This window comes from Eretmochelys imbricata, chromosome 2 (genome assembly GCF_965152235.1).
Source record: "Eretmochelys imbricata isolate rEreImb1 chromosome 2, rEreImb1.hap1, whole genome shotgun sequence".
NCBI lineage: Eukaryota > Metazoa > Chordata > Testudines > Cheloniidae > Eretmochelys > Eretmochelys imbricata.
The window spans coordinates 11,861,964-11,884,245 of NC_135573.1; the positions used below are offsets into that span (position 1 = coordinate 11,861,964).

The following is a 22,282-nucleotide window of genomic DNA, read 5'->3' on the forward strand; positions in this document are numbered from 1 at the left end:
ATCTACAGCTAGTAATCACCTGGCTTTGATGTTCCATAACCCATGTGCATCCAAGGACCTATAAGGTTTGTGTAATAGTGATCTAATGAGTTGTGCACAGACGCAGGAGTTGGGGACTCTTGACTTTTAATCCAAGCTCTGCTGATGAATCACTGTGTGGGAGAGGGGAGGTTATTTAGCCTCCCTTACCCTTATCTTACCTATCCACTAAATAGAGCTAATTCTTTGTGCCTGCCTCACAGGGATGCTGTGAAGATTAATTAGTAAATGGATGTGAAGCCCTTTATGGCATTTGTGGACCAGTTAATATCTAGGCTAGACTGTTGGTCTTTAGGCAGCCCAAAGGAGAGTATCCCCTCTCCACCAGCCTGTACATGTGTAAGGCCAACAGACCCGGGTCGTTGATGGGCGGGATCGAACCTGGGGCCTCTGGAGCTTAAAGCATGAGCCTCTACCGCATGAGCTAAAAGCCAACTGCCTCTTAGCTAAGGCTGTTAAGCAGACTTATTTAATTCTCTTTCTAAGTGGTCTTGGTGCCATTATCACTAGAAAAGTTTTTTTCTCCTGCTGATAATAGCTCATCTTAATTAATTAGCCACTTACAGTTTGTATGGCAACTTCCTCCTTCTCTGTATGTGTTTCTTCTCACTATATGTTCCATTCTATGCATCCGATGAAGTGGGCTGTAGTCCACGAAAGCTTATGCTCTACTAAATTGGTTAGTATCTAAGGTGCCACAAGTACTCCTTTTCTTTTTGCGAATACAGACTAACACGGCTGCTACTCTGAAACCTGCACTTATTGTGACATTATCTGACTCCTGTGAATATTCCATGGAACTGAGCAAAAATCAGAAAGTGGGGAGGAAGTTTAACCTTCTATTTTTCTTCAATTTAAATCCCATAACCCAGGGCAAACCATGGAACTCGCAAAGATTAGAGAAAGGAAAAGCTCCTTTAGAGGTGATTGTCTCTGCCTCAGCCCACTATGTTGTCAAAGTGAGGGTAATGTACTGTGACACTGCATGTTTTGTTTTGGAAGGAGATGTAGCAATGAAAAAAATTAGAGAAAGAAGCAGAAACAGACTTGGAAGAATCAGCTTGTGTACAGGGCAGACTGAGTTTGGTTGTTAATGTGCTGCAGAATACAATTGTTAACACCATCTTTATTTAATTATTCTTGGATGCAGCATGCTTTTCACACCTATTTTCATAGGATTCTAAGGCCAGCAAGGATGTGGATAAATTGGAGAGAGTCCAGCGAAGGGCAACAAAAATGATTAGGGGTTGAACACATGACTTATGAGGAGAGGCTGAGGGAGCTGGGATTGTTTAGCCTGCAGAAGAGAAGAATGAGGGGGGATTTGATAGCTGCTTTCAACTACCTGAAAGGGGGTTCCAAAGAGGATGGCTCTAGACTGTTCTCAATGGTAGCAGATGACAGAACGAGGAGTAATGGTCTCAAGTTGCAGTGGGGGAGGTTTAGATTGGATATTAGGAAAAACTTTTTCACTAAGAGGGTGGTGAAACACTGGAATGTGTTACCTAGGGAGGTGGTAGAATCTCCTTCCTTAGAAGTTTTTAAGGTCAGGCTTGACAAAGCCCTGGCTGGGATGATTTAACTGGGAATTGGTCCTGCTTCAAGCAGGGGGTTGGACTAGATGACCTTCTGGGGTCCCTTCCAACCCTGATATTCTATGATTCTAAGGAACACTGTGATCATCTAGCCTGACCTCCTGTATAACACAGGCCATAAACTTCCCTGAATTAATTCCTGTTTCCTAGAGCAGATCTTTCAGAAAAATAAAGATCCAATCCGATTTAAAAGTTGTCAGTGTTGGAGAATCCACCACAACCCATGTAAGTTGTTCCAAGGTTTAATTACCCTCCCTGTTAAAAATGTGCACCTTCTTACTGGTCTAATTAAAGAATTAGACTTCATCGCATCTGTCTGGGTTGTCTCCATCAGAGAAAGTATGTGTCCCGACAAGGGGCTCAGTAAGGAACCTGTAGGGAACCTGACTGCAGGAGCTTCAGTGAACTCAGCCAGAGAGGTGGCTCAGCAGGGAAGGGTACTTGGGGACGGAGTAGCCTCATGCTCCCTGGGGGCAGGACCTGAGGGGGTGGGCTGGGGTGAAGAGGGTACTAAGCTCCTGCCTCAGGGGCTGCTGCAAGCCTGCAGGTTTGGGGAACGAACAGGCTGGAAATCGCTTCCCGCCCTCACTCCAGAGCTTAGCTGAGGCGCCGAGAGGCTTCTCCACCATGCCAGCGCTGTGCGGGGCTTTGGCACATTCAGGGTTTGGCTCCCCCTGGCCAGCGCCCCAAGCTGGAGGTCTTGGGCTTCCCCGAGGGCGCCAGCCCAGCCAGAGGCAGTGGGGAAAGGAAGGAGTCTGCTGGCCAGGCTGTTGATGAGCTGAGTGCTCTGACCGGGGGTTGGTTCTCCACACAGAGCTGGGAGCGGGACGTGCCCCACCGGAAGGGATATGGAGAAGCAGCGGGGCTGGGGGTGGGGGGCGCAAAGGGCAAAGCAGGGAGAGGACAGCGAGAGGGGGAACAGGTAAAAGGCTGAAGGGTGGGCAACAGAGGCAACACGTAACCGGCTACCGCCTGGCACCTGCCTGCACCCACCAACCACTGCAGCACAAAGCCAGTGCCTGCCGGAAATGGGACGGGAACGGGGCCCTTCTGGCCAAGAGCCGGCATGCAGCAGGGGCTGCGCTGATGGACCAGCAGGGGGAGTGGCTGGCCCCGTGCACTGGATCTTTGCCCCGACACCAGCCTTGCACACCCACCCCCATCGTTGGCCACTGGACACCCCCCCCCCCCCGACCCATTCACTCCTGGTAGGCAGGTGGCTGGTGAGCAGGGATCCGGCCAGCAGCAGGACCCGCCAGTACTGATGGGGGCGAGACAGAAAATACAGGACAATCTGCCCGTTTTTAAGAAAAAGTCGAGACACAGGCAGGAGGACTTAAATACAGCACTGTCCCTTTAAAAACAGGACGTCTGGTCACCCTATTCCCAGTCCCTCCTGGAGTAGGATGTAGGAGTCCAGCAACCCCTGACTGATGTAAGAGCTTCCAGCAAGAGGAGCCTTGAGGTTGCTTTGAGTTGTGGTAGGGGCTGAACTGGCCCCTGTCCGTGATTGGGGTGTGGAAGATCATTCAAACCCATCTTTGTTTTTACTCCTAAATGACACAGAATTCAGTTCCAGAGCTGGTAGGAATTTTCTGAACAAAAACAAAACAAAAATCTGGATTTTTCACAAATTTTTTTCTTATTTTTCTAGTTTTTATGGATAAAATGGGAAAATGGAAAAAAAAAACCCACATTTTTTCAGTGTATCGCTTTTCTTTTCCTCCTCTTTCTCATTTTCCCCTTTCCCTTTCTTGCTGCCTTTTTCAAAATAGAAAAAGGGGGGCCAGGGAAGAAAACCCCACAACATGGAAAAAAACAAAACCTAAAATTTTCTGAAACCAAAATGTTCACGACAAATTCGGAATAAGTGAAAAATGGTTCCTTTTTGGAACCGACAAAACAGAGATGACTAACATTTTTGAAATTTTTCATTATTTCCCCCCTTTTTTGAACTATTTTAACAACTAAGGGATAGAGCTCTTGGGATCTAATGCAGTCCACATTTCAAAGGCTGGGAATCCTCACTGTATTGAAAAGGAATTGTAAAGGTAAGGCCTTCTGAGGGTGCTCAAGGGAGACATCTTTTTGCCTTGACATTGCCCCTTCGAGGATTCCATGCGTATTTTAAAATCCACGACTGCATATAAATCATACACCAACACCCAAGCTTCCCATGTACTGGAAACAAAGTGATGCATGGGTGGGCTTTCTGATTGCAGCAGCACCTGCTCTGTTGCTAGCTGTTAAGTTGGGGCTTTGAGGAATGTGGGCTTCAGTATTGGGAGACAAATCTTTGATACACTTAAATAACAAAGACACATTTGAAATATTGAATATACAAATGTTAACATGGGGCAACTGTTGAGTTGAATCAATTCTTAGGCACAATCAGCAATGGCCGTGTGCCTTTCGGAAGAGCAATATACGTTACAGTCTTGTGGTGCTCACATCCCTTTCCTCTTCTGCAGGGAGAAAGTGGCAGCCAAGGACTTCCTGGTCTAAAAGGAGAAAAAGGAGACTCGGTAAGTCAGAGCTGTCAGAGGCTGACTGATTTTGTAGTGGAATATTAGCGATGGGAAAATGGTTGTTCTCCTACTGATTGCATGGGGCTTATGGTACTGTGAAAGGAGTTCGGCTTACTGAGAAGTCCCTCGTGGCCAGAGTTCTATTTTCAGCAGACTCCCTCTGTTCTTTGTCTTCATGGCCCCTTAGGTTATATCTGCCCTGCAGTTAGACACCCGTGGCTGGTCTGGGTCAGCTGACTTGGGCTTGCAGGGCTCAGGCTGCAGGACAGTGAAATTGCTGTGTAGATATTTGGGTTGGAGCCCAAGCTCTGGATCCTGACGAGGGGGAAGGGTCCCAGAGCTCGGGCTACTCCAGCCTGAGCCTGAACATCTACAGTGCAGTTCTATAGCCCGGCAGCATGAGCTCAGCTGACACAGGCCAACCATGGGTGTTTAACTGCAGTGCAGACATACCTTTACAGACCCACCACAGCCTTCCTTGTAAGTCCTACCACCCTCCACTTGGGGCTTTTTAATGACCGCAAACAGTCCCACTGATAACGTCCATCACTGCAATCCAAAGGTTCCCACATATCTCTGGCTCTTCTGCCATCTACAAAGAGCTCTTTCCCTGCCATAGCATAAGTGTCTCTCCTTGGAGTTTAGCCTTCTGGCTCTGGCTTCCTTCTCTTGCCAGTGTTTCCAGTGTTCTAAGGGAGAAGGCCCTGTCTATATACTGTCCTCCTCCAGGGAGTTCCTCCCAGTTGGCTGGAAGAGAGGAGAGCCCTGCCCCACCCTATACTACAGGATTTCACATCCCAGTGTCCTAACTACCAAGGACTGCTTCTTCTTGTCCACTACCAGGCCATTTCCTGGGCCGTTGATCCTTCCAGCTCCCTGGAATGGGGTCTTCTGGCCCACTCTGCTCTTCAAGGGTCAGTATTCTTCATGCAGCTTGTGCTCATCCTCCGAGCAGGGATGATATTCACCCTTCTAGTGTCAGTCAGCTGATGCCATTCTCTGTGCGTTTCAATGCTTTGTCACTCAACCCGACAGCTAGTTGGCCTGTTGTTGGCCTTTTAGTTCAAATGTGTGAATTGGATACATTGACTGCGTAGCACATCCAGGAGGGACACTGTGGTGCATTGATATACAAAGGAAAGAGTCGATCTTTGCTGTTTACATTAAGGTGACATTGGGATCTCATTTCAGTCAGTTGCTCCTGATAAAAAATGCCACCCTCTGGCTCATTATTTAATAGAGAAAAAAGTCTGGGTTTTTAACGGCGATCAGGACTAATTAAAGCTGAGAGTGTCTCTGTTTTTGGAAGCTTAATGTCATAAATATTAACTAACATCTTATGTAGAATAAGGGATAAGTGTGGTCTGGTGCTTGAAATGCAGATGCTGGGGTTCAGAAGGTCTAGGTTGTTGTCTGAACTGGGGAAGTCACTTGACCTGTTTGTGCTGTTCTGTTATATAGGTATAATAATATTGATCTATATAATAAGTGCATCTTTAATTAAATAAAAAAGTGTAACCCTGAAGAAGCGTAGGTAATTTCCTAAGCAACCACATGATTTTGTTGTTGCACATCCTATCTTCCTCTCCCACCAGGGTTTATCTCCATCTCGCCTTATGTTTTGTCTGAACTTCGCTCATGATCCTGAAGTTGGACCCACAGGGACAGACCCTTGCACCTCTGTGGGCCAGTTGCAGGACGATGACCTAAGATTATAAACTGTTCCAGAGCAGGATCTCTGTCTTGTGCTTTTCTTCAAGTAAAGGGCCATGCACATATGCACCTGTATAAATAATGAATAATAAAATCTGCACGGGTGTTTTGACAATTAATATTTATAAAGTGCTTTGAGATCTTTGAATAAAAGTTGCAATGTAGCATTATTATATATTAAATTTACCTTCCCTCTCCTTTCTAGGGCAGAGGAGCATATGGCAGAGGACAGAAGGGAGAACAGGTATGGTGATATTGTTAATTATACAACACAGTTAGATCATAGCTCACTCCATGACTTTGTTTAGCTCAAATTCTAATTTTGGAACCCATGGGAGCTTCCAGAGTAAGACCTGCAGGAGGGAGACAATTATGAAGAAAGAAAATTCAGGAGATATACACTGGTTGGATTTTAGTAAAGGAAGTGATATACTTTCTTGCACACACTTCATCAGAAATGTTAAGATTTGTCACTGCTTTGCCCCTGGGGTAGTCTCAGTTCCCGCTGAGCAAAGTGTGTGTAAAATGCAATCACATCAGAATGGTAACACTCACTTGGACAAGTGGGAAGGACTACACAAGGAGCAATGCAATGGAGAATCAGGCTTCGTCTAATGGATCAAAAACTGGCTCAAGAAACATGAACAAAAGGTACTGATAAGTGGCAGTGCATTGATTTTTACAGAGGTATCCGAGTACTGAAGGGACTCACACATAGTCCCATCTTATTGAATATTTTCATTAATCTGAAAGAGGGAGAAAACTGCATGTTCATGTTATTGCAAATATTAATAAGGACAGAGAAATAGAGTCTAGAGCAGTTAAAAATATGGATGCAAAGTAACAAAATGAGATTCACTTGGAAAAATGCTTTATTTTCTACCTGGGAAAATATATTCAGTGGAAATCAGGAATGGCTAATGAAGCATGGTGGGGATAGTGCTTGACAAACTAGACATGGGTTTCTAGGTTATATGGCAGCCAAAACAGTCAATGCAAATTTAGGCTGCATAGGCAAAGCATGACATTATGGAGGAGAGAGATAATAGTCCAACTCTATCCCTGTGTTACAATCATGCTGAGAATATCACACTCAGTTCTCGGCACCAGAATGACACTGACAAACTGGAGAACACAGAGATGAGCAAGAAAAAAAGATTGAGGGCTGAAGGTATCGCCCAATGTGGAAAGATTAAAAGAGCAAAATGTGCCTAGCCTGGCTAAGTGATAATTCTGGGGGGACATGGAGAAACTCTACAAATATTTGATCATTAGTGGAGGAATGGAAATAATTAATTAGGGTGGTACCAGGGGATAATGGGATGAAATGGAGAAGGAAGACATAAAGTGTGCGGACCATGAGATGTTTGATAGAATAAGGAGTAATGGTCTCAAGTTACAGTGGGGGAGGTTTAGGTTGGATATTAGGAAAAACTTTTTCACTAGGAGGGTGGTGAAGCGCTGGAACGGGTTACCTAGGGAGGTGGTAAAATCTCCTTCCTTTGAGGTTTTTAAGGTCAGGCTTGACAAAGCCCTGGCTGGGATGATTTAGTTGGGGATTGGTCCTGCTTTGAGCAGGGGGTTGGACTAGATGACCTCCTGAGGTCCCTTCCAACCCCGATATTCTATGATTCTATGATTCTATGTAATAGTCTGCTGAACTCTCAAAGGAAACAGTGGGCATCACATTGCTTGGACTATTTAAAACTATATTGGACAATACATTAGTAAATGTCCTGTAGGGAAGAATCCTGCACTGGCAGGGAGAGATGGAGTTTATTACCATTTGAACCTTCTTATCTCTACTTTCTCTGATTATAATCTATTGATCATATATATCCGAAACGCACCATTTGACCTTCTTACATTGCAAAGTAAGGTTGCTTACTAAAGAAATGTTACTAAGGCAGCCTATAGACATGGGAAGAATGTAGGGCAAATTTCTGCAGTGATATACATGCAAACTTTCCCACTGACAAGCAGAATTTGGCCTATAATAGACATTCTAGATTCACAATAAGAAAAGGAGGACTAGTGGCACCTTAGAGACTAACCAATTTATTTGAGCATAAGCTTTCATGAGCTACAGCTCACTGCTGTAGCTCATGAAAGCTTGTGCTCAAATAAATTGGTTAGTCTCTAAGATGCCACTAGTCCTCCTTTTCTTTTTGCGAATACAGACTAACACGGCTGCTGCTCTGAAACCTAGATTCACAATTCAGTCTTTAGAAATCAGCCAGTGTTTTTCACGTGGCAAGGGCCACTTGGCCCTGATTAAAACCGTTATATTTAGTATGTTGGTGCTGTAGTAGAAATAAGGTCTGATCCGGTCAAGAAGGATCTGAATGGTAGGAAGTGTCACCGCCCGCCTTTGTCACCCTACTGAGGAATACGGTGAGCATGCAAGTTTTGACTGAAAATCGGATACAACATCTGTGCTGAACTTCTCTGATTAGGTAGCCAAGGGGCATCCTTGATAGCTGCCCACCAACATGTGTGCATAAAGATCCATGCATTTATGGCTAGTTAGCTCTGTGTATTTGGTACGTTCGCCAGCAGAGGCAGTCCGTGGGCCTGCATTTAGTAACAAAGGAGCTGCGTCTTGTATATTTGCCCATAGAGAACATGGGCATGGTCTAGGCATGTTTTGGTACTGTTCTTGGTGGAGGGTGTGTCTCTGCTGAGCAGGGCTGGCATGTTTGACAGCAGGAGGAGAATGTGCTATTGCTGAGCCTGTCCGCTGATTAAGTAGCAGAAGAGCTGACACCTGCCCGGCGTGTCTTTTGAGATCATCAGCACAGAAGGTGTGGATCTGCTGAGTGTGGCTGATGCATGTAGCAGTAGTGGAACGGGGTATGCGTATGTCAGAAGAAGGGGTGCTGGTGTGATTGAAGTAACTGGTACATTTGGCAGCGGAAGTGTCACGTGCCTAACCATGCTAGATATACTTTGTACTCCCAGCAGAAGAGGAAGAGAGCCTGTGTGTGTTTCACTGAAAAGGTTCACTGACCTGGTATACCTGGCATCAGAGGACTCGCACACCTCCTGGCATGTTTTCCCTTTGCCCCCAAAATGGTGGAATAAAACACCTCTCTCTGTCCCTTCATCTCGACCATGACAGCTTTATATTTACCTGTTATCACTCAAGAAGGAGATCTTGAAGTCAATGCGGATACTTCTCTGAAAACATCCACTCAGTGTGCTGGAGCAGCAGTCAAAAAAGCAAACAGAATGCTGGGAATCACTAAGAAAGGGATAGATAATAGGACAGAAAATATCATGTTGCCGCTATATAAATCCATGGTACGTCCGCATCTTGAATACTGCGTGCAGATGTGGTCACCCCATCTCAAAAAAGATATATTGGAATTGGAAAAGGTTCAGAAAAGGACAACAAAAATGATTAGGGCTATGAACGGCTTCCATAGGAGGAGAGATTAATAAGACTGGGACTTTTCATCTTGGAAAAGAGATGGCAAAGTGGAGATATGATTGAGGTTTTATAAAATCATGACTGGTGTAGAGAAAGTAGATAAGGAAGTGTTATTTATTCCTTCTCATAACACAAGAACTAGGGGTCACCAAATGAAATTAATAGGCAGCAGGTTTAAAACAAATAAAAGGAAGTATTTCTTCACACAATGCACAGTCAACCTGTGGAACTCCTTGCCATAGGATGTTGTGAAGGCCAAGACCATAACAGGATTCAAAAAAGGAGTAGATAAATTCATGGAGGATAGGTCCATCAATGGCTATTCGCCAGGATGGGCAAGAATGGTGTCCCCAGCCTCTGTTTGCCAGAAGCTGGGAATCAGCGACAGGGGATGGATCTCTTGATGATTACCTGTTCTGTTCATTCCCTCTGGGGCACCTGGCACTGGCCACTGTCGAAGGACAGGATACTGGGGTGGATGAACCTCTGGTCTGACTCAATAGGGCCACTCTTATGTTCTTACTTGCATTTCTGGGATTGTGGGCCTTTAAACCTGCTGGTGGCGAGCAAATGGAGTAAATGCCAGTGTAACTCTACTGACATCGATCAGGACATGGAGCATCTTTATATTTCAATATAGTACAGCGCCAAGCACATTACTGATGACAAACCAACAAACAACAACCCTGGCTGAAATCCTCCGCTCTTCATTGGAAAGTTTAGGAATAAGAGTTTATTTGATTTAGAAAATGAGAGCATTCATAATGAAAGCTGAAATGGCATCCTTAACTTGCCCTGTTGTGCCTAGGTATTACAGGGATGACTGGTGTGTTGTACCTTCGGGTACTGAAGTAGGTATGTACAAACCAGGAGAGTGAGAGACACAGTGCCCAGGCCTTGTGCCCCAAATATTACATTCTAATCACAAAATTTGAACTTGTACACACAAGCAGTTAACTGCATGTGCAAACAGGTGTGCTTGTATAATCCACTGTTCAGTATGTGTCACACTTCCCACTCTGTGTCTGATTTGCACAGATGAGTCTGTTTCAGCTGCCAGCTATGGGAGTTAGTCCTTTAGTTCAAGCTATAGATATTCATGAAGTCCTAGGTACAAACTTAGGTCACTAGCAAGGTGGATGTTACACTTATCCATAAAAAGAACCTTGTGGCACCTTAGAGACTAACAAATTTATTTGAGTATAAGCTTTCGTGGGCTACAGCCCACTTCATCGGATGCATAGAATGGTAGAATGGAACATATAGTAAGAAGATATATACATACAGTGAAGGTGGAAGTTGCCATACAATCTGTAAGAGGCTAATTAATTAAGATGAGCTATTATCAGCAGGAGAAAAAAACTTCTGTAGTGATAATCAAGATGGCCCATTTAGACAGTTGACAAGGTGTGAGGATACTTAACATGGGGAAATAGATTCAATATGTGTAATGACCCAGCCACTCTCAGTCTCTATTCAAACCCAAGTTAATGGTATCTAGTTTGCATATTAATTCAAGCTCAGCGGTTTCTCATTGGAGTCTGTTTTTGAAGCTTTTCTGTTGCAAAATTGCCACCCTTAAGTCTTTTATTGAGTGGCCAGAGAAGTTGAAGTGTTCTCCTACCGGTTTTTGAATGTTATGATTCCTGATGTCTGATTTGTGTCCATTTATTCTTTTGCATAGAGACTGTCCGGTTTGGCCAATGTACATGGCAGAGGGGCATTGCTGGCACATGATGATATATATCACATTGGTAGATGTGCAGGTGAACAAGCCCCTGATGGCGTGGCTAATGTGATTAGGTCCTATGATGGTGTCACTTGAATAAATATATGGACAGAGTTGGCATCGGGCTTTGTTGCAAGGATAGGTTCCTGGGTTAGTGGTTTTGTTGTGCGGTGTGTGGTTGCTGTGAGTATTTGCTTCAGGTTGGGGGACTGTCTGTAAGTGAGGACTGGCCTGTCTCCCAAGATCTGTGAGAATGAGGGATCATTTTTCAGGATATGTTGTAGATCTTTGATGATGTGCTGGAAATGTTTTAGTTGGGGGCTGAAGGTGACGGCTAGTGGCATTCTGTTGTTTTCTCTGTTGGGCCTGTCCTGTAGTAGGTGACTTCTTGGTACTCTTCTGGCTCTGTCAATCTGTTTCTTCACTTCAGCAGGTGGGTATTGTAGTTGTAAGAATGCTTCATAGAGATCTTGTAGGTGTTTGTCTCTGTCTGAGGGGTTGGAGCAAATGCGGTTGTATCGCAGAGCTTGGTTGTAGACAATGGATCGTGTGGTGTGTCCTGGATGGAAGCTGGAGGCATGTAGGTAAGTATAGTGGTCAGTAGGTTTCCGGTATAGGGTGGTGTTTATGTGACCATCGCTTATTAGCTCCATAGTGTCCAGGAAGTGGATCTCTTGTGTGGACTGGTCCAGGCTGAGGTTGATGGTGGGATGGAAACTGTTGAAATCATGGTGGAATTCCTCAAGGGCTTCTTTTCCATGGGTCCAGATGATGAAGATGTCATCAATGTAGCGCAAGTAGAGTAAGGGTGTTAGGGGACGAGAGCTGAGGAAGCGTTGTTCTAAGTCAGCCATAAAAATGTTGGCATACTGTGGGGCCATGCGGGTACCCATAGCAGTGCCGCTGACATGAAGGTATATATTGTCCGCAAATGTGAAACAGTTGTGGGTGAGGACAAAGTCACAAAGGTCAGCCACCAGGTTTGCCGTGACATTATCGGGGATACTGTTCCTGCTAGGTTGTAGTCCATCTTTGTGTGGAATGTTGGTGTAGAGGGCTTCTACATCCATAGTGGCCAGGATGGTGTTTTCGGGAAGATCACCGATGGATTGTAGTTTCCTCAGGAAGTCAGTGGTGTCTCGAAGGTAGCTGGGAGTGCTGGTAGCGTAGGGCCTGAGGAGGGAGTCTACATAGCCAGACAATCCTGCTGTTAGGGTGCCAATGCCTGAGATGATGGGGCGCCCAGGATTTCCAGGTTTCTGAATCTTGGGTAGCAAATAGAATACCCCTGGTCCATGTGTATGTACTTGGTTGCATGCAGAATTACCTGCTTTGCACACACACATACACAGTATGCAAATGCAATCACCTGTTAACACATGCCCATGCCAATTTTGTGGTCACTACCTAAACGAAATCTTGTATGTTGTGGGAATGCATATTGTACCTCGATTAATATCCTAAGGCATAATAACCATGAGCACTACTTTTGTGCTGTCTGTGATTTGCCCCATCGGTTGTCTGAAAAGCTCCCACCCAAACTGGACATAATCTGCCCCACTCTGAGCTGACAGCAAAGTCTGCCACACAAATCTTCAAGCCCCCACCAGCCCAGGGAGAATCAACGCAAGTGAATAGGAAGATGGGGCAATGACTGTAGAGCATTATCTGGGGTGATTTAAGCAAGACGGGGTTTCAGTGGCTCTAGATCAAAGTCTAGGGAAGTCATGTCTGAGACAGTAGATACTGTACCCTGTGAGGTCTGCAGCCAGGTCTGCATTCCTGGGGGTCAGCCGTCCACATCACAAGGCAGACTGCTCCTTGGATTGCTTTACTTCAAAAGGCTTTGAGGAGTTAAGCACCCTGCATTGCAAAGTGCTGAGCATTTCCTGAGAGGTGCGGAGCCACCCTTAATTCAAACTAAGGGCAATGGGCCCTGAGGGTACTCAGCCCCTTGCAGGATGCAGCCCTCAAAGGACTTCAACAGCATTCCCATCCGTGGGCAGAGTAGAGAAACTGCACCCAGGTCTCCTGCGTGATAGTGCAGAGAAGCAGGCACGCGGTGGGTCTGCACAAGGTCTGTGCATCAGCTAACTCCCATGTCATTTATGTTAACATTCATAAACCAGTCGGAGAACACTTCAATCTCTCTGGTCACGCGATTACAGACATGAAAGTTGCGATATTACAACAGAAAAACTTCAAAACCAGACTCCAGCGAGAGACTGCTGAATTGGAATTCATTTGCAAATTGGATACAATTAACTTAGGCTTGAATAGAGACTGGGAGTGGCTAAGTCATTATGCAAGGTAACCTATTTCCCCTTGTTTTTTCCTACCCCACCCTCCTCAGACGTTCTTGTTAAACCCTGGATTTGTGCTGGAAATGGCCCACCTTGATTATCATACACATTGTAAGGAGAGTGATCACTTTAGATAAGCTATTAACAACAGGAGAGTGGGTTTGTGTGTGTGTGTTGGGGGCGGGGTGAGAAAACCTGGATTTGTGCTGGAAATGGCCCACCTAGATTATCATACACATTGTAAGGAGAGTGATCACTTTAGATAAGCTATTACCAGCAGGAGAGTGGGGTGGGGGAGGGGGGAGAGAACACCTTTTGTAGTGATAAACACCCATTTTTTCACGGTTTGTGTGTATAAAAACATCTTCTGTATTTTCCACAGTATGCCTCCGATGAAGTGAGCTGTAGCTCACGAAAGCTTATGCTCAAATAAATTGCTTAGTCTCAGAGGTATCTAGGGAACTCCAGTGCCTACTGCAAAAAGTTAGCCTCCAAGTGAGCTTAAGCACCTACAGGGTTAGCCAGCAGCTGAGCAGGGCTTTTGTGGATTGCAGTGGTACCTAAAGATGGGACTTAAGTCTGGGGTTTAGGCACCTCAGTACCTTTGTGGGGGTATTAATAGTTCCTTTCTCCTACACTTTGTGTGTCTTTGAGTTAGTAACTGTCTCTCACTATGTGTTTGTAAGGTGCCTTGTATAATGGAACCCCAGTCTCACTTGGGCCCTCTAACTGCTACCATAACACAAATAACAGTAACAATAATTAATAAAAATCCCTTTTAATATATAGATGGCCTTGGTGGAATGAGTCAGTGGACGGGTGGCTTCCTTGTAACCTCCTCACTACTTTTGGGCTCTAAAGTGTGGGGGGAAACACATGAACATTTGGAGACACTTGTTCATCAGTGTTTGAAATGCTACCAATCAGCATTCCTCACTTACAGTGAATGGCTGGGGGAAGCTGACCTCCTTAGAACCTGATTCACAGTAGAAATCAGCAAAGTTCTGAGGATGTTGCAGCTGATGGTTTTCATGACCGGGGCAAGGTGAGATAGGGATGCGTTGTTTTTTATTTCATAAATAAACTTGTTAGAGCAGGGCAACTAGAAATCAAGACTCCTGGGTTCCATTCCTAGCTCTGTTACTGACTTATCTAAGGTTGTTGGATTTAGTTTGCCTGTGCTGTGTGGTGTTCGTGGCCTGTGACATGCAGGAGTTCAGACTAGATGATCTGGTGGTCCCTTCTGGCCTCAAACGCTATGACTGTAAGGTCACCCAGCATTTAATCTTGCTGGGTATGTCCACATGGGGCTAAAAGATCTGCAGCATGACCATAGCTGGCCTGGGTCAACTGAGTGGATGTTCGGACTCGGTCTGAACCAGAGCTCTGGGACCCTGGCCAGAGCTCTGGGACCCTCCACCCTTCCAGGGTCCCAGAGCTTGGGCATCAACCCGAGCCTGAATGTCTACAAGCAATTTTCAGCCCCAGACCCCAAGCACTGTGAGCCCGAGTCATCTGACCCGGACCAGCTGCAGGTGTTTTATCCCTGTGTAAACATACCCTCTAGGTCCTAGGTTTACCACCTGTATAATAATAATCATGTGTCTTTTGATTAGTTAATATTTGTAATCTTCTTCTGGGTCTCAGATAAAAGCTGGTACATCGTGGTTAAGTGTTAGTGGTTTCCGCATGTACTCTCAATCCCTTTGTCCGGTCAGGGCAGTTTCATTCTATGATTCTAGGGTTTTTTTTAAACCCTCTTTCCTGGACTTACAGTGCCTTCTGCATGGCTAGCTGAATAACTGAGGAGCTGCAATTGGGTTGGCTCCTTTCCCCTTAAACAATAATTAAAGGGTTTTAGATAAAATCAGTGGTTTCTGTGACCCAGAATAACAGCTGCAGATTATAACAAACAACTTGAAGCCAGATCACATAATAATAATTTTGCATCCTTACAGCTTAGTTCTCAACACTGCAGGAATTCCAGGGCTTGTACAGATTTTTTTTTTCCCCTTTACACAATCTAAATGAACACTACCTTACATTTTTAGTCCCGATCTCTCACTGCCAGGCCCATCGCTGGTACACAGTGACATCTGCTGGCAGTGACAAACTCTCCACCACCTTTCTTTCGGTCATTTCCTTGCCAGACTCAGCTCCGAGTGTGACAACGAATAGTATCAGAAAGCTTTTGCATCTTTCCATTCCTCTTCTGGTGAGAGTTCTGTGAAAGAGATTCTTGTGACTTAGTCACTGATAACCGGGCCAGGATGCAGAACGCTCTTTAACACAGTATTACGGCTGACAGGAATGGATGAGCTGCTTGTCAAGAGGTGAAAAGAGCCTTCCTAACCAGCTAATCTGCATGTAGAATATAAAATGAGCCTGTTATTCTAGTAAATTACAGCCTCCAGAGGTGCTGCACAAAACAGAGCTTTGTTACCCCCAGGAGACCCCGTAGTCAGTCAAAGGCATCACCCCATCACATGCTACCTGCCATTTTCCCCCTCACTAAAAGCTTTGACACCTGTTCTTGCGGTCAAGTTTCCCCTCTCCTCCTTACCCATTCATAAGATCAGAAGAAGACCAGAGGCACTGTCATATACTCCAGTTGATTGACAAAGTTAGGTAGTCAGGTCCTTCCTTCTCCATATTTCACACCCCTTATGAAAGCTTGCTGCCGGGCTGACCTTCCCCTTTAGAGGCTGAAGATAGCGACTCTGACAGCTAGGGCAGATAGGCAGCTGGGTCATGGAGCCAAGAGACCATGGCCAGAGGAACGGACGTTTGTTCCACACTGTTCTTTTCTCGCCCACTTTGAAGTTTCTCGCACACTTTAATTACCAGTGCTCTGCCCCAGCCACACTAACCCGAGATGCTGTAACTTCAAATGCCAATACTGTCTGGGCTCTCTTACGTCAGCAGAAAGCTGCCACTTCACCTGTCTGAAGCTTCTGGGTAACAAATCGAGACTGGGATACGAAAAGACTCTGCTAGGAAACCATTGCCTTGATTAGAAACATTTTTTATCAGTCCAGCGGAGGAGTGCATGTTATTATGGTCAACTGTTTTTACAGCTCCAGAGGGGCACATAGTAGTTTATAGACCAATGAGACCGGGCCTACCGTGAATAGCTCACAATCTTATGGCAAGATTCTACCCTGGGCAGCCTAAAGGGCACCAGGTCTCAGGGCTGTATTGTGGCAATTCACTGGGACTCTGTGTGGGCACAGGGCTTCACCCCACATGGACGAAAGTGCAGAATCAGGGCCTAAATTCAGAGAGACCTATTAAGTGTGTCCTCTTCCTATGCTGTATGACATATTCCTTTTGGACCTGGTGCAACATACGACAAAAACCTTGGGGTAAAAAAAAGCCAGAAACAGTGTCTCTGGGGAAGCTGGGCTGGGTGAGTTAATAGGTTTCTCTGACAGGGCAAAACATCCACCTGGTACCTGACAAATCATCTGGGAGCTGCAGAGGTACAATCACCACGTGCTATTTATAGGCTGGAGGGTACAAATTAATCAATGTCATGCTAAAGGCGACCGTGTTCTTGTTCTGCTTCAGTGCACACTCACCATCCAGTGCCTGGCAAGCTGTTTGTCTGATGGAAGCTTTGATCCTGAGTGAAGACAGATGAAAGCGGAGAGGATTGTTTTCCCCTAGAGACAAAGAGCACATTACGTAGCACAACTGCTCACTATTTGTCGCATTTCAAAATTTAAGACAAATATCTAATTTTGGTGAAAGGCGGGAGAGGATTAGGGCACAACAGTCACAAAAACATGTTCCTGGTTGTGTGTTTACTTTGTTTTTTTGGTCCTTTTACAAACTCTAATATACAATGTTGTTAACTGGAGTGTGCATCTGCAAGGACAAAGGAGTGGGACAATGCTTCAGCTCGATGAGACTTTATAGGTATGACAAGTTACCCAGGAAAAGGACAGACTCCGCCAGTATCTGTCAGAGGCAGGGGTGACCCATCCAGGATAGGGTCACACTGTCTTTGGAGTTTGGACCCTTGTGTCCATTTGTCCATTATTTCTGAACCGAGGCGGGTTGGTACATAGTACAAGGCCATCTCTACCCTCTCTTATAGCTTTTTCAGCACCGAGGTCCTTGGCAGGAGCCTGTCTGGACCTTACATTCACGTTGATTTAAATAGGATTTGATCAGAGACAAACACACACCGTTATCACTATTTACAAGGCACTGTAGGTACACTTGGGGTTTAAGAAAACACAGGCACAATTAGCCATAGTCTTTGCTGGCCTTCCCCCACTGACTTCATTTGGTCCGATGTGCCCTGAGAGCTGCAGGGAAAGCTGCATCAAAGGAACTTTTGGCACTGCTTCTCTACAAACAAACCCCTTCATGTCCGGCTCACTCTGTGCCAGTAGGTCTCCAAGGCCACGGCACCCGTGGGGGCATTTTTGTGCCCCTGCAGGACACCCTGCCACCGAAATGCCGCCGCCAAGTACGGCCGCCGGAGAACCACCTGCCAAAATGGCACTGAGAAGCGCCCGCCACAGTCTTCTGGGAATAGCAATATGCTATTCCCACAGAAGGGTTGGGGACCACTGCTCTGTGTGGTGGAATGCAGATTTGACTCCACTCTTCTATTGTGGTGTTGTGTTGTGTTCAGAATCATAAAAAAACAGCAGGCCTGTAAATACTTCCAAAGGGGCCCGCACAAACAGCAGTTCTCTCACAGAGCTCTGGCTGGCACTTGTAGAAATGTAGTAATTTTCCTCAACAAAACTTGGAAACGCGGAGTGCTTTGTAAGTCAATCAGTTCTAGCTGATCTTTGGCCTCGGTTTCTGTACGTTCAGCCAAAAATAGGTCTGCAAACAGTATGAATGTGCTGGGTTTTTTTCCTTAACTTTTGAAACTCTTAGAAACTGTGATCAGTCAATCAAACAAATCTTGGAGCTGTTGAATGGAGTTGTTTCAGATACTGTAATGAGCTCAGTCAATGCACACAGAAATACTTAGACCCCAATTTTCTCTCCCACTGCACTGTCTGCTGTGCAAAGGGGTAGAAACTGGTCTCTTCTTCCCAGCAGGGGATATCCTAGATGTGGAAGAGTCACTATCGGGCCTAGAGCTGACAGAGGTGATTTCTATGACACTACCATCATCCTCTTTCAGAATCCCCACTGTAAGGGCTTGTAAGGAGGAATGGTCAAGGCGGGGAAAGGATGGACAGTACGCTGGGGACTGTTACTGGCTTGGAAAACTTTAAAGCAGCTCCTAGGCTTCTCTAAACTCTGCTGGGGCCAGGTCCAGTGCAGAGTTGGCTAGAGAACTGGGAAGCTGTCACCAGCTACCTCATTCGCCTACCCCTACCCGCTATACAAAGTATTGGAAAGGCCATGGGCCAAAATCATTGGCTGTTTTGCCCCACTCTGGTGATGCAGAGATGGATCTGGCCTGTGGATCTGGCCTTCCATCATACTCATAAGGAAGTGCACCAGGGACCTGCTGGAAAATGGTGCAGCACCTCCTCTCCCGAGGTACTCCAGAAGCCCTTGTGTTTCCCTGAGGCTCGGTGCCTCATGAAGCTCCAGCTGGGGGCAGCGTGTTTGCACAGTGGGGCTGGACCTTCTGGGACAATTGAGCTCTGTGTATTTTCCCTGTGCAATGAATGAAACCATTACGGTATCTGGTTACAATATGGTCAGGGTTCTTAGCCAGCCTGTCATCAATTCCCTGTACATTAACAGCCTGATTTATCAGTGAGGCTGAGAGCACCTGTAGCTCCCCCTGAACCCTGAAAATCAGACCCTACGTCTTCTGTATTTATTAAATCAGAATGAAGTGCAGTGCCTGAAGTGGGCTCTTTTTTTGGTTTGGTTTTGTTGTTTTGTTTTGTTTTTTGGACTAATGATCTAAAACAAACTCTTAGTTGAGATGAATTGCTGATCTCTTGTAGAAGCATAAGGTAATGCAACCTTTGATGTGAAATCTGCCAAGATATTAATAGAGTTTTAACCTCATTAAGGTAATACAATTCTGCACCTGTGCTTTCAAGAATGCAGCCATCTGTGTTACCTCTGGTCAGCAGCTTTCGAAAGTGGAGCTGGGTGAAATATCCACCGCAAAAAATCTCAAGCATCTAAATTTACCTGGTTTCAACTTCACAGAACATCCACAAAGTTTAATGAAATTTCTAAAAATGTCGATGAAATGTTGCACGGAAATATTTCCGCAGGTTGGCTGTTTTGTGACAAATTTTTAAAGCCTCATTCACTCCAAAATTCACAGGTTGTTAACTCTGAAAAACAAAAAGCTAGAGGAGGAGGAGGGGAAAGTGCTGGTGTCCTTCCAAAGCTACATGGTCCAATGCAGTGGCTCTCAACCTTTTCAGACAGCTGTACCCCTTTCAGGAGTCTGATTTGTCTTGTGTACCCGCAAGTTTCACTTCACTTAAAAACTACTTGCTTACAAAATCAAACATAAAAATACAAAAGTGTCACAGCACACTATTACTGAAAAATTGCTGACTTTCTCATTTTTACCATATAATTATATAATAAATCAACTGGAATATAAATATTGTACTTACATTTCAGTGTCTAGTCTATAGAGCAGTATAAACAAGTCACTGTCTGTATGAAATTTTAGTTTGTACTGACTTTGCTAGTGCGTTTTATGTAGCCTGTTGTAAAACTAGGCAAATATCTAGATGAGTTGATGTACCCCCTGGAAGACCTCTGTGTACCCTCAGGCATATGTGTATCTCTGGTTGAGAACCACTAGTCTAATGGATTAAACTCATGCTAGGGAACCAGGAGAGAGGAAGAGGTGGCCTTGGCACTAACTAGACTGAGACTCAGGAGACCCGGATTGAATTTCCGTCTTTGCAACAAGTTTCCTCTGGGCCTTGAAAATACTAATAAAAACATGCACAATTTATGAAAAAAATACCGACGTGAATATAGTTCTGGGGAATGTCCTGCAGCCCGCTCTCAGCCGGAAAACGGTTTATAATATGAACCACAGCAGTGCAGAATTCCCCACAGTTCTCATCGAACGAGCCTCAGTCCTGAGCTGGAGAGACCATCTGTAGGGGGGAGACAATAATTCATTTTCCTTTCTTGTTCAGCTCATGGCCTGTAACTGAGAGTGCCAATTAGCAGTGGTGGTTTTGTCATGCAGACTCTTCTCAATTAGACTGTGACCATTATCTTACTGCAAAGAGGACATTGGAGATAGTACAGAAGGACGTTACTTTCAGTTACCGGGCTGCACTAGGGATTGGTGGCATGCATGGTGAATGATCCCTTGCCAATTACAGAATCTTATGAGTGAGACAGGGAAAAGACCTGTTAGCTTGCCCAGTCCATGACAGTGCCAAATCAGGATTGTTCCAAGCCTGTAACTCACCTAGTCTCATTTGAGTCACTTTTGAAGGGCTCCCAATGCCAGTGCAGGAGTCACCTCTACCGATGTTGGAGTGACTCGGTCAGAAATTTGGTTTCATTTTTATTAAAATAAGAGACAACAAAAAGAATATAGAATATGCACTTTCTAACATTTCCCTCATGCCTCCCTCTATAAAATGAATAAGTGAAGGAAAAGTCAAGTGAATTACTGTTTGAATTGGAAGGCAGCAGGGCTAATTACAGTCTAAATGCATGTTTAGGGCTGATTTTTGCCATTACTTTCCTGTTTAGATAGTTCCCATCTTCATTATCATAGGCCACAGCCCAGAGTTTCAAATAAAATATGTGATTATAGGCCACGGCTGTTTTCAAGCTGAAGACATGTTTGTAAACTTGGCAGCTACTTGAGGAGTTGCAAGTGAATGGGATAAAGGCAGATAAACATGACTTGTTAGCTTAAAAAAGCCACTGAGGGATTATTCTTCTATTTCAGTATTCATTGCATCGGCAGTCCAGGATTTGAGACTCACAAATAACTCTAATTCATCCCTTGACTCTTCCCTATACCTGCGAGCCACTTCCCTGCTGTTATTAAATCAGTTTGTTTTAACATACAGATACATTCTGATATAAACTTTATAATGAAACCCCCTTTGCACTAGATGATCCCACTACAAAGCCCCATATAACAAGCTGCATTCAAGTTACGTCTGTAGCACTGTCTTACGCCAGGATGTCAATATACTTCACGTGAAATATTGGAATGATCAGTGTAGACAGCACCTCCACCAATATAGAGTGCTGTATTTTAATCTTAGCGTTAAGTTGTTGTTTTGTATGTTTAGTTGCATCTGACTGGGGGTGTGAGGGGATCTTAGTAGGAAGTTTGTCTCATGCCTGTGTGTGGTGGAGTTGTTACTTGCAATAAACCCTTTGAATTCTGTAAGTGACTGTTACGATACACATAACTTAATCCTAAACAAGAAATGTGTTGTACTTCTAAAGTGTGTTCCTAAGGGGCAGGGTTACCAATTTAACTCCCTTGCCTCCTTTTTGATTGACAGATAAGTCAACCAACTGTCTCTTTTCATTAAGGATTAAATTCATTTCTCTGCTGTGGGCCAGTACATGCGGTATGCCCAGGGGTGAAAGTAAGTTAGAGGACTTACCGGTACGCCGGAGTCCTGAGCAGGGGGCGTGGCCTCAACCGGAAAAGGGGGCGTGGCCTCAATCCCCTGGGCCCTTTCAATCTTGGGAGCCCCAGGCCCTTTATGTAAGGGGACTGTTGCCCCCTTACTAACATTCAGTGGGGGTGTTTTGGTTGGCTAGCTCCCAGTACTAAAAGGGGAAGGGTCTATCGGAAACCAGGACCCTGAGACTGCCAGCCCCCAGGAACAATGGGGAGAGGCCAATGCTCCCAGTCAGCCTGAATGATAGGGCAAGCAGGCTAATCAGGGAGTCAGGAGGCCAGAGAGATCATGTCTTCCGTGTGAACTGGATTTGCCTGGGTCAGACAGAGTGGGGCCGAGCTAAGGAGAAAGCGGGGGCCC

The 22,282-nt window shown here is 45.2% G+C and overlaps 1 protein-coding gene across 1 annotated transcript in view; it reads left to right on the top strand.

Moving 5' to 3' along the window:
* COL22A1 (collagen type XXII alpha 1 chain) overlaps positions 1-22,282 on the top strand; it is a 296,104-nt gene that overhangs the window by 98,721 nt on the left and 175,101 nt on the right. The window contains exons 10-11 of the mRNA XM_077811037.1: positions 4,106-4,159; positions 6,081-6,119. Of these exons, the coding sequence (XP_077667163.1) occupies positions 4,106-4,159; positions 6,081-6,119 (93 nt within the window). The remainder of the gene's footprint in view (positions 1-4,105; positions 4,160-6,080; positions 6,120-22,282) is intronic.